This window comes from Dipodomys merriami, unplaced genomic scaffold, assembly GCF_024711535.1.
Source record: "Dipodomys merriami isolate MVZ:Mamm:240054 unplaced genomic scaffold, mDipMer1.0.p SCAF_1, whole genome shotgun sequence".
NCBI lineage: Eukaryota > Metazoa > Chordata > Mammalia > Rodentia > Heteromyidae > Dipodomys > Dipodomys merriami.
The window spans coordinates 2158140-2171422 of NW_027202270.1; the positions used below are offsets into that span (position 1 = coordinate 2158140).

Sequence of the window (13283 nt, forward strand, 5' to 3'; positions counted from 1 at the left end):
GGGGGTGGGGGTAAAAAAATGACAGAGGGGCTGGAAATGTGGCTCAGTGGTAGAGTGCTTGCCTGGCAGCACTGGGTTCAATTCCTCAGTACCACATAAACAGAAAAAACCTGAGTAGTGCTGTGACTTAAGTGGTAGAATGCTAGCCTTGAACAAAAGAAGCTCAAGGACAGCGCCCAGGCCCTGAGGTTCAAGCCCCAGGACTGTTAAAAAAATTTTAAAAAGAGAAAAAAGAGAAAGAAATGCTAGAAGCTGACAGGGATATATCATAGAATGTGTGGAAATTCACAATAAAACTACCTTGTGCTACTAATGTATGCTAATTTTTAAAAATTGAAGCAAGTTGCTGGTGGCTACACCTGTAATCCTAGCTATGCAGGAGGCTGAGATCTGAGGATCAAGGTTTGAAACCAGCCCATATCTTAGTCTAAGACTAAGATATAAGAATCTCCAATTAACCACCAAAAGGTATGTTCAAAATGCAGGTATGGCTCAAATGGTAGAGTACCAGTCATGAGCTTAAAAACAAAAAGCCAAGCAAGAGCCTGAGAATCTCAGTTCACCTCACCCCAGTTAGAATGGCTATAATCAAGAACTCTAAAAACAACAGATGCTAGAGGGGATGTGGACAGAAGGGAACCCTACTGCATTGATGGTAGGAGTGTAAACTTGTTCAACCACTTTGGAAAGTAGTATGGAAGTTCCTCAAAAGACTCCACACAGAGCTCCCCTATGACTCAGCAACCCAGTTTTGAGCATTTACCCAAATGATCACAAACAAGACCACACTAAAGCTACCAGCACAACTGTTTATTGCAGCATTATTTATCATAGCTAAGATATGGAACCAACCCAGATGCCCCTCAGTAGATAAATGGATCAAGAAAATGAAGTATATATACACAACGGAATTCTATGTCTCCATCAGAAAGAATGACATTGCCCCATGTTAGGAAATGGAAAGACTTGGAAAAAATTATATTAAGTGAAGTAAGCCAGGCCCAAAGAAACATAGGTCCAATGGTTTCCTTATTTGCAATAACTAGTGTATGTTTGGGACAAGCAGAAAAGGTCAGATAAGATGTTAAGCAAAATGAACCCCAAAATAGGGACACAAGTGGTTTTTTTCTTTCTTGCTATAGTTTCTAACATATTTATAAGGTACCATGTGATTTTTTTGTTGCTTTCTATGTCCTTCCCCCACAGTATAACCCCTGTCTTCACTGTATTTGATGTTGGTATAATTCGGGGAGGGGAAGGGAAAAAACAAATTGTTTAAACAGGGATAAAGGTTGACCCATTGCAACAATGAGATGTACAAGACGCTATATTGAAAACCAAACTTTACAATTTAGGAGGGGGGGACAAGGGAGGAGTGTAGTTGAGGAGGTGGGAGGGAAGGGATAGTAGGGGAAAAACAAAGGAGGAGTCCACAATGCTTGATAAGAAATGTACTCATTATCTTGCTCATGTAACTGTAACCCCTCTGTACCGTATTTTCACAATAAAAAAAACTTAATGCAGGTATGGCTCAAATGACAGAGTGCCAGTCATGAGCCAAAAAAAAAAAAAAAGAAGCCAAGCAAGAGCATAAGACCTTGAATTCAAATCCCAGTTCTAACACTCAAAAAATAATTAAACATAAAAAATACTGTTTTATGCAAACAGGCACAAGAACAACAGTTTGGACTAAATAAAACGACCATTCAAGGGGAGAATACACCTGGGGAAGAGAACGGACCCTATTCCGGAGCAGAAGGCCTAAGAAGACCTCAGGAATCCTGTCCACAGTCAACCTAGACAGACAAGAGAAGCTGCCATCTGATCAAAGTCCTTGCTAGCTCTGGGTCCAATGCCCTCCTCCAGCCCAGTGAAGACTGCAGTTTACCCCAATACTGTAACATGAATGTAGCCCAGTAGGGCCAAGTATGTCTGACCCGTGGCCAAAACCTAGCACACAAACATACATATGCAGTTATACAAGGACTCACCATGTTTCTCATTGTCCTCTAGTTCCATTGCTGACCCCTGAGCAGGAAAGAAAGGAAGAAAAAATGATTCAGGGTTGCCCTATTCTCAAAACCGTGCTTCTCTGGATCTCAAAAGAATTAACAGGATGGAGGAAGGGCAAGGGGGAGATGCTGGAGGGGTGACTATGCTTAAGATGCAATGTACACATAAATGGACATGTTAAATTGAAATCCCTTTGTACAACTATTTAAAGATGACTAAAGAAAAAAAAAGGCAAGCAATGATGGCTCAAGTCTATAATTCTAGCTACTCAGGAGGTTGAAATTTGAGAACCACAATGTGAAGCCAGCCCAGGCAGGCAAATCCATGAGACTCTGATTTCCAATTAGCCAGCAAAAGGCTAGAGGCATGGCTCAAATGTTAACAGTCATGAGCAAACAATCATGAGCAAACAAGAGAGAGCAAGATCCAGAATTCACACGTGTGCACATACACACGCGAATGCGTGCGCATGCACGCGCACGCGCATGCGCGCGCGCACACACACACACACACACACACACTTATAAATGAATAAATAATTAAAGGGCAGTAGGCACCAGTAGCTCACATCTGTAATCCTATCTACTAGGGAAGCTGAGATTGTGAGGATCAAAGTTTTAGACCAGTCTGAGCAGAAAAATTCATGAAACCCTTCTCAATCGAACTGAATGTTAACTAGTGCTGCTCAGGAGGCTGAGATCTGAGGATCATGGTTCAAAGCCAGCCCAGGCAGAAAGCCCTTGAGACTCTTATCTCTGGTTAACCAAAAAAAAAAGCCTGACATAGAGCTGTGGCTCAAGTAGTAGAGAGCTAGCCGTGAGCAAAAACGTCCAGGGACAGTACCCAGGCCCTGAGTTCAAGTCCCAGGGCTGGCACACAAAAAAAAAAAGGCCTGGATGCAGTAGGGCATAACTCTCATCCTAGCAACAATGAGAAGCTGCTCACTCAAGTAGGAAGCAAGACTGAATCTCATAAATAAACAGTACAAACAGAGGCTGAAGGCATTGCTTAGAGGTATTCTGCACACCTAGCAAGTAAGTTCAACAACAACAACAAATTAAAGGAGGTAGAGGTCAGGCTCCAGTGGCACATGCTTATAATCCTACCAAACTGCAATTGTCAAAATCAAGGGCAGTTTAGGCAAAAAAAAGTCCCCAAGCCAGACGCTGATGGCTCGTGCCTATAACCCTAGCTACTCAGGAGGCTGAGATCTGAGGATCACAGTTCAAAGCCAGCCCCAGCAGGAAAGCCTGTGAGACTCTTCAACGAACCACCAGAAAACCAGAAATGGCGCAGTGGCTCAAGTGGTAGAGTGCTTGCCTCTAGCTGAACACAGGCACAGCACCCAGGCACAGGGTTCAAGCCCCACAACTGACCAAAAAAAAAATAACCAGTGCAGAACAGGGCTAGAGGTGTGGTTCAATTGTAGAGCACCTATCTAGCAAGTATGAGGTTCTGAGTTGAAAGAGTACCATCAAAAAAGGAAAACAATATATAAAGAAGGTAGAAAACAAGCTGCAACATTAGGAAAAGTGTATCTATGTAATCTAAAAGCTGGAGTCCTAATCTAATGTTGCTTAAACATAATTACTAAAAACAATACCTTCTAGTAAACTTACCATTTCAATTTCTGACATTTCTGAGAGCTGAGGGGCAGCTTCTACCACAAACTGCTCGTCATCTTCATTGTCAGAATTCTGTGAGTCTATTATCACATTTGAGACGGTTTTGCCACTCCCTGACCTGAATTAGAGAAAAGTAGATTACACTTAAAAGTACTGTATCAGCCAGTTTCCATCAACCAGCAGTAGAAGAACACCAGCAGTTATCTGAGAGGAATTTAATCACGTCTAGACAGATGCCAAGGTAGAGAAACCACTGGAAGACAGTGCTGGGTGGGGAAAGGGATCTCCAGACCCAGTAGGTGGGGTCTGCCCTCCACCGTCCTCCATTGTCCAGGACTCCTGGCCACGCCCAGCCTCCCTCTACCCAGACTTCACTGTGCCCTCTGTTACACAAAGACCAGTTCTTCACTTGCAACCCTCTATCTGAAGGGCCCTGTTCTCCTAAGTGACAAACCTCAGACCAGGAGTGGCAAAGAAGACTCTGTAGGCCAAGGTACTAAGGTTGCCCAGACTTTGACTCTCTACAGAGCACCCTCTCCATGCCCCTCAGTCACCTCCCAAGCCTGCTGTGGCCTAATGTCTCTGTCCAACACTCTGGTGTGTGCCTCCCTCTACTTGGGTCCTGCTATCACTCTGGGCAAGCCAACACCCTACAGTTCGGCCCAGCTACTGTTCTCCTCATCCTTACTGATGACTGCTTCGATCCAAGGGCTCTCTAGTACCTTGGCACTCTGTCACCCAACATCCCAGCTACACATCAGATTCCCTCTGCTGAAGCACTTATAGTAGCACTACCTGGGCCTCGGCCTAAGCCCACAACCAAGCAGTCTTCAAGACACTTTTCCCACCTGCCTTCATCTGCAACTTAATGTGCTCATACCATAGGCAAACTCCTTAAATCCTATGCTCCACTGTTACCCTGTAGCAATTGTATACCTGAATACAAACACAGACACACACACACACATGCTCACACATACATAATATACATGTACATGCACATGTATACCCACACTATTCCTGTGATTCTTTTGCAGCAAAACTCCTGGAAAAGCATGTCTGCGCTTAATATCTCCCATTCCTGCTTCTTGAAACCCATTCTGAACCAGCCTAACTGCTGTCTCTGCTCATGATTTTAAGACCATTTAGTTTTGTTCAGTTTTGTTTAGCTAGTTCTAGGGCTTGAACTCAGGGTCTTATGTTCTCAGTTGGCTTTTTTCCTCTAGGCTAGCAATCTACCATTTGAGCCACAGCTCCACTTCCAGCCTTTTGAGATTAAGAGTCTTACAGACTTTCCTGGCTGGGCTGGCTTCAAACTGAGGTCCTCAGATCTCAGCCTCCTGAGGAGCTATGTGAGCTGCCAGCACCCAGCTGAACCATTTGTTTTTAAACTTTTGGGCAAATAAGCCATTAACCTTCCCCCTCCCCCTTTTCCCTCATTTTTTTGATACTTACAAAGCCTTCTACCTAGGGATCTGAAAAAAATAGCCCATCATTTCTGAAGTCCCACCCCCTCCTCTTCCCCTCACACCCCCTCCTATTCATCTGGAGTGTATGCAGTTATATGGTTTAGGGCTGAGCTTTCCCAGAATTTCCTGCTACCCTTAGTTTGTTTGTTTGTTTTTTGGTCGGGTGTGGGGCTTGAACTCTGGGCTCTGTCTTTCAGCTCTTCAGCTCAAAGCGAGCACTCTACCACTTGAGCCATAGTGCCACTTCCAGCTTTTTCTGCTTATGTGGTGCTGAGGAATTGAACCCAGGGCCTCATGCATGCAAGGCAAGCGCTCTACCACTGAGCTCCCACCCTCTCTTAGTACAAGCCCACGCCTGCATGTTCAGAAGAGCACTTGTGGCCCATACGACTAGCCTCACCTGTCTGTTGGCAGTGTCTCCATGCTCTCCTGTCGTTTAACCCGGGGAGGTGCAGGCCGTGCACTCCCAGGCCGAGGTATTCTTCTAGACCCAAGTGTTAGAAAAGCAAAAAAAACATGTAAGAAACACATTTTGAAGTGGACAAGAGAAAACCAAGGTCAACAATAGTGCTAAGTTCCACGACACCACCAACATACTAGACACACTCAGCAGAGTAGTGAGACAGTTACCTCAAAGTGGCATACCTCAACCATTTCTAGGCATTTCCCTAAACTTATACAATATTTGGTATGCAGTACATTACTAACTTCTGCTTTCTTTGTACAAATATTTTTCTAAGTCAGCACAAGCACTAAGCACACAGCAAAAGGGTTGAGAAGAGGTGCCACAGCACCTCCCTGGACATGGCCACTGGGCCAAGCCTTGGGTAAAAAAGCACTTACCTAACACTGGAGGAAAGCTCACTGGGGATTTCAGCAGTCTCTGACACCTCTGACTTCTCTTGTAAAGCAGGTCCAGCTTCTCCATCTAAACAGGTGACAATCCAATCAGCAATTCACAATGAAACACAAACTGATAAGATTTAATTCTATAATTCAAATGTAAATATCCATTAATTCAAATGTAAATATTTGAAAAGAGCAAATGACTTCAAATATAAATGAGTTATATTTTTGTCCATTTTGATTCTAATAAAACAAAGATGTCTGATATCTAAATAGGGTGAAAATTTGAGGAAATGGGTATACTCAAACCCTATGGATGAAAGAATAATCAACTCTGCAATTTAACTTAAAAAATACAACCTAAGAACTAGGCATATGTGGGCTGGGAAGGTGGCTCAGTGGTAGAGCACTTGCCTTGCATGCCTGAGGCCCTGGGTTCGATTCCTCAGCACCACATAAGCAAAAAGAAAAAAGCCGGAAGTGGCTCAAATGGTAGAGCGCTAGCCTTGAGCTGAAGAGCTGAGGGACAGTGCCCAGGCCCAGAGTTCAGAACCTACGACCAGGGCTGGGAAGGCGGCTCAGTGGTAGAGTGCTTGCCTTGTATGCATGAGGCCCTGGGTTCGATTCCTCAGCACCACATAAGCAAAAAGAAAAAAGCCAGAAGTGGCACTGTGGCTCAAGTGGTAGAGCGCTAGCCTTGAGCTGAAGAGCTGAGGGACAGTGCCCAGGCCCAGAGTTCAGAACCTATGACCAGACCCCCCCCCCAAAAAAAAAGAAATAGGCATATGTAATTACACATCAGCCAGGAGGGTACCAAATTATGGACTGGTCAGTCACATGTTAGACTCAATTCTAAAACAGTTAACCTTCTAATAGGGAACTTATACAGTAGAGTAACAATCCATGATTATATATACACACATCGGGTACTGGGAAGATGTTCACTTATGCCACAAGTAGTAGAATTGCCAAGCACTTTTTATATCTACATTTTGAAAATTTTCTGCTCAGATATGTACTACACCATCCCCCCACCCCCACCCCATACTGGTATGAGGATTTCAATTCAAAGCCTTGAGCTCTTGTTTGGCTTTCTAATGGCTGGCACTCTACCTCTTGAACAACCATGGTACTACATCATTTTTTATAATCTGAAAGGTTTTTGTTGTTGTTGTTTCATTTGGTAAAAAGATTTAACTTACAAGTTAGAAATCCAAACTATTAAAAAGAATTAAGTTTTGTTCACTGAAGTAAAAGTGCCAGGCACTGTGGCTCATGTCTATTCAGCTATTTGGATACCAGCTGAGGTAAAACATGAGCCAGGCATGGTGGCACATGTCTCTAATTTGCCACAGGGAGGCCATTAGGTAAGAGGATGACAGTCTGTGATCCACTCTGTGCCAAGCTGAAGCAAAAAAGGACTTGAAATGTGACTCAACTGGCAAAGACTTTGCCCTAGCTCAAACGCCGGTACTACCAAAAATGACAATAAAGTAGGAGTAATTCAGAAAGTAATAAATCAGAACTTAAACATTGGAAATAAACTTATACACTGGGAAAAAAAATCCTGAAATATTGTCTTTTCATGATTAAAATATACTAACATTATGCATAGTACCCCTACAGGATTGCAATTTAAACCATATCAATTGACTCTTAAATTCACATGGCACATTTCCTTAAAATACTTTCACTGGTGCAAATGTAAAGGAAGCACAGAACTGAGAGCCGTCGTGACACCTGCGCAGCCTGCAACTTCTCCAAATACTGCAGAGCCATCCTCACCTGCATCGCTGGTGGAGTCACCTAAACAAAGAGGACATCACAAGTTAGCTTTGCGTCCGTACACTGTGAGCAGCAGTAGAGAAAAGCACACCACGAATGGCACAGTACGGACTAGGAAGTAAGGCTGCCCCTCAGGGCCTTTTTCCCAGTATTCCACTGCTGTGCTGACATTTTCAGCTACGAATAATACTCACATAAAAACTGGAAGCCAGATCATGGAGACAAGTACAGAGATAAATTGCACCGTTAGGGCTAGTATGAAGGCTGAGACAGGGAGCACAAATTCCAAGCCACTTGCAAGATGTGGTGAAGAAGCTCAGCCCACCCTGTGGAACAAGTCTCCACCAGGCTCCACAGCCCCTCTGTGCCTCCACCCAGGTCATCCATGGGGGGAGGGAAGTACTCAAAGCCAGCCTAAGGTGCAAAACATTTGTGTCACACTCTGAAAATACAGGAACACATTTGCAAAAGACCCGCACTACGTGGATGGTTGTGAGGGTGAGGACACAGGAGAAGGGGACAAGTATGTGCATTCATGTGTGCCTACCTCCAGACAGGGACAGCCTCCTGGCACGCCACAGGAATCAAAGGGGACGAGCACTTGCACAGCCATGCGAGGCCCCCTGTGAGTGCTATGGGAGAACCCCTGTCTCTACAGCCCTAGGAGACCCCAGAGGTCACATCCCAGACACAACGGAGGCAGCAGCAATGAGGGACATGCAGATCACGGCTCCAGGCAGAGGACAGCATGAAGGTGAGCATCAGTGATGCTGGAAGAGCTGCTTCAAGGACGTCAGGATGGTGATCAGGGCATCAGGGGTGTCGGGGCTCTGCTCAACCTGGGGACAGGGCTGCCAAAGGCAAAGGCCGGGCAATGTGGTGTGACCTGGAGTCTGAGCCTTTTGCAGAGACAGCACAAAGAGTCCTATGAGATAGGGGGACAATGTCTTGGGGTTGCTGGGTCTGGATTCACAAGGCATTTGGAAAGGTTACTGAGGCAGGGTAATGAAGTCACAAGGCAATTCCAGACAGTAAGTGAACATATGACCTGTCCATACTGTAGAGACAGTACCTCAACCAATGGACACTTCCAGTCCCCATCACCAGAGATACAGAGGCCTTCTCCATATAGTGTAGCCTACCTAGGCTGCTAAGACATCCTTCCCAGCTCCCTCCTACTATTCTCTGGTCCCACTGTACCAGACGTTGGCCCAGAGAGCTCACCTGCACCTGGCTCCTGTACCCTTGCACACGTGACAGCTCCTCATCCACATGCCCACAGGCACCAGCCTCCCGCTGCTCTCAAAGGCTAAATGCTCTCACACCTGGCCACACAAGGTCTGCCAGCCCCTCCCCACTTCCCCTGCCACACTCTCAATGCTTCCATCGTGCCCAGCCATCACCTGAGCTCCACTATGCACTTCCTGCTGCCTGGCAGACTCCTCAGCCACCACCCCTGCTCCCCGTCAGCAAAGACCCAACACCCCTGTGCTCCTCTCCCTCCCTCCCTCCAGCACCTCATGTTAAGCAGTTTCTTTATTCCATGTGCATGTATCATTTCAGCCTGTGTGCTAACATTGGGAAGCAGCAGATGTCCTCTCTGCTCCCTGATGCACTCCCTCTGGGGCCGACACACAACAGCCTCTGTTAAATACTTTCTGTGTGAACAGACAAACATTCACCTCACCTGGCCATGCCCCACAATCCCCAGACCCATCAACGCATGCTGTGAGTGTGTCGAGGTTTTGAGAAACAGGCTCTTGTATTTTATAGCTCTTTCTAAGCTGAGCATAACACTGCTAAGACAGGACTGCACTTGAGACCTGGGGGAATGGCGGCAGTGACTACACTCATGTACTTCCAAAGCCAGCCTGCAGAAATCCCCAGTCACCCCAAAAACCTGTTTCAGAGTGGTGTCTCCTGTGCTGCCCTACTAACACCGTGGGGTATGTGCAAAGGGAGCGCGGTTTACTTGCCACACCCAGCTCCAGGAGGAGGTGGCACATGGGCTGTGCCCGAAGGGAGAGTAGGTGCCAGCTAGCCTACGCAGCAGCCCCTCACACAGGTGCTCCATCTGCTCCCACAGGTGTGCAGGGCCATTCTTACCTGTCTGCTTTACTGCCGGGGCTGCCTCACTGCTCTCACGCCACCGACTGGTTGAATTATCATCTGAAATACTAGTCCAGTTAGTATTAGCTACTGAAACAGTTTAAAACTGGTCACTAAGGCTGCACACTGAAGGGGGAAGGGGTGACAAATGACCTGGCTAATGAAAAGCACACTTATTCATTCACATTCTCCCACACAGAAAGTATATACAGGGCTGACAAAGACAGCCTAGGAAAATGTGTTTCCAGAATGTTCCTCTCTTGTATGATTCTGGAACTGGGCACACAGAGAGGCACCAGTCTGTAAGCAGCCCTACTCAGCTGGGTACTTCCCTGGCCAAGGCAGACTGCCCACCTTCCACTTCTAGACCTTCCTCGACACAGCAGCCTCCACTGCTGCTCCCTCCTCAGCCACGCCTGGGAGTTAAGCTGACACAGGTAGCTGGCCATTGCAGGAAAGGCGGAAGAAAAGGAAATATTTTTTTCACAGTCGCCATCCTGACATACTGAGAGAGGTTGATTACTGAGTTGGTGAAATATCAATGCCTGAGAAGTCATATATTTTCCCTATTAAAAGCAGAAATGAGTTCTGAAACCCAGAACTCATTGTTGAGTATGAGTTTTGGCACATGTAAGAATGAATATGATTGGAGCTGGGAAGGTGGCTCAGTGGTAGAGCGCTTGCCTTGCATGCATGAGGCCCTAGGTTCGATTCCTTAGCACCACATAAGCAGAAAAAGCTGGAAGTGGCACTGTGGCTCAAGTGGTAGAGCGCTAGCCTTGAGCTCAAGAGCTAAGGGACAGTGCCTAGGCCCAGTTCAGGCCCCACAGCCAAAAAAAAAAAAAAAAAAATGAATGAATATGAGGGGCTGGGAAGTTGGCTCAGTGGTAGAGTGCTTGTCTCGCATGCATGAGGTCCTAGGTTTGATTCCTCAGCACCACATAAGCAGAAAAAAGCCAGAAGTGGCACTGTGGCTCAAATGGTAGAGCGCTAGCCTTGAGCTAAAGAGCTGAGGGACAGCGCCCAGGCCCAGATTTCAGGCCCCACACCGACCCAAAAAAAAAGAATGAATATGATTCCTACAATAGTCTGAAGTAATGGGGGTATACTGATACTCATTGCAGGTTGGTTCTGAAAATAAAGTTGATATAAAACCTAAAAAAAAAAAAAAAAAAAGCAAAAGAAGCCAGCACCACCTCACGCCTATCATCCTAATCTCCAATTAACCAGAAAAAAAAAAAAAATGGAAAGTGAAGGTGGCTCAAGTGATAAGAGTATTAACCATAAGTAAAAAAAGCTAAGCAAAAACGCAAGGACCAGTGTTCAAGCCCCAGTACTAGCATCAACAGAAAAAAAAAAATGGAGCCATCACCCAAGGACACACCATTCTTTTGGAGAGAAAATAAGAGAGGAAAATACTTCCTTTCCTGAAGCCAGAATCAGTCATTAGCCATCCATAACTCATTTATACATATGACACACTTTCATAAGGAAAAAATTTCAATCTATAAAGTAGACTTAACAGTCTAAGTGTCTATAATATTTTATAGAGCATGACAAGAAAATGAACATGAACTATTAAGACATAAAAGCAAACATAAGCTTAAAAATTATATATTACTAATTATAGAAGAGCTCTAATAATTTTATCATTTTTGATTCAATAGTATCAAATATTTTCTATATGTAAAACAGCATCACACTAAATACATACAAGTCTATTATTTTCTGTCCATAGTCTGAGACTAATAATATTTTGGTTCTTTTTTTTTTTTTTTGGCAATGCTGGGATTCAACCCGGGGTAACATTCTATCATTGAGCTACCATTCCTAATCTAGATACTTTGCATCATCTTTTCTTTCCAAAGTTTTACAAGCATTCCTAAGTAAGCCTTACTAAACCTCAAGTTCACACAAATTGAAAGAACACAAGAGCAGATTATATATTCTCAACAATACTCCAGTCAAGTCTAAGTGACAAAGAAGATTAACCAGCCACAGCTTTAAAAAAGTAAACAATGAGCTTATTAAAAAAAAATAAAATAATATTTCTATTACCTAGCAACTGATGCAATGGGACAATAATCTATTCAGAAAATAATAAAGGTAAAAAAGTGTCACTCAAGTGGTAGGATCTTCCTAGCAAGTGCAAGGCCCCGAGTTCAAATCCAAGTATCACCAATTTTAAAAGGGCCAGCCTTCTAAGTTCAGGCTCTGAATCTAAGCAATACCTGTGCATCAGGGTCCTCACCCATCCTGAGCCGCAGCTCAGCCTGTTTCACAGAGCTAATGTAAACTCAAGTGTGCATGGCTTCAAGGGTGATGCCACCTCAGTTACTACTGCTGAAGTCCACAGTCAGCAACACTCATAATGTCCTTGCCAGTACTCTGACATTCTCCGAGGGGTCTGTGCAAACTTTAGCTGTGCTTAGTTTCTGTTCAGTCTGATCAAAAGGGGTCAGGGGAGATGGTCCAAGTTGTACATGTCTGCTGGCTAGCAGAAAGCCAAGTTCAAGCCAAAAAAAAAAAAAATCTGATGAAATAACATACTTTAAAAAATTGAAAACATTTTTGGAACCGTTAGAACAAGAAAAATAGGTTTTTAATACTAGAAAACAATAATCTATTCAGTAAGTTAAGAACTTTGTGGCTGCATAAGAAAATGCCTATTTAATTGTATTTTTATTTATTTTTTTGGTTGATTATGGGGCTTGAAGGGGCTGGGCACTGTCCCTCAGCTCTTCAGCTCAAGGCGAGCACTCTACCACTTAAGCCACAGCACCACTTCTGGTTTTCTGGTGGTTTATTGGAGATAAGCATCTCATGGACCTTCCTGCCCTGGCTGGCTTTGAACAGCGATCCTCAGATCTCAGCCTCCTTAGTAACTAGGATTACAGGCATGAGCCACCTGCGCCCAGTTCTCATTGTATTTTTTGTGTCACATGTTGAGATATTTATGAACTGTCAGGATGTTTTGGACATACTTTGAAATAATATGTAAGAATTCATAGCTAAGGTGAATATAGCAAAATCTTGGAACTAATCGATCAAGGTGTTAACTATCAGCATTCTTTCTACATTTTTTAAAACAAAAAAGGAAATAAAAGAAACAAAATAAAGATAACAGCATAATATTCCAGAAAACTTGGAACTGTCAAACAACCTCAAAGGACAAGGCACATGGCCCAGCTTATATACCCAGAAAGCCGGAAGAAACCTCTTATGATCTGAAAAAGACACAGATCAATTCACTTCAGTCCACCCACAAAGCAAGACAGTAAGAACAAAACCCACAAGGTCCTTTGTGAGGACCCAAAAGCAGCACTAGGCGGTCCAAGCAGTGAGCACAGAGCTTGGAGGGACTAGTCAGTGGGAACAGTAACTGTGCTCTGAAAACGTGGGCTGGGCACAGCAGTGCACACCTGTAAACCCAAGC

General features: G+C 44.5%; 1 protein-coding gene across 11 annotated transcripts in view; it reads right to left on the minus strand.

Annotated features, from left to right (window-relative positions):
* Traf3ip1 (TRAF3 interacting protein 1) overlaps positions 1-13283 on the minus strand; it is a 62917-nt gene that overhangs the window by 30088 nt on the left and 19546 nt on the right. For 2 of the 11 annotated variants that reach the window (XM_070005075.1, XM_070004756.1), the window contains 6 exons: positions 9845-9907; positions 7676-7759; positions 5951-6035; positions 5508-5591; positions 3633-3756; positions 1992-2028 (listed from right to left, as the gene is read on the minus strand). In XM_070005075.1, coding sequence (XP_069861176.1) covers positions 1992-2028; positions 3633-3756; positions 5508-5591; positions 5951-6035; positions 7676-7759; positions 9845-9907 — 477 coding nt within the window. Of the gene's footprint in view, positions 1-1991; positions 2029-3632; positions 3757-5507; positions 5592-5950; positions 6036-7675; positions 7760-9844; positions 9938-13283 lie in introns of all 11 variants that reach the window. The other 9 variants (XM_070004999.1, XM_070005150.1, XM_070005111.1 and 6 more) reach the window with 7 other exon arrangements.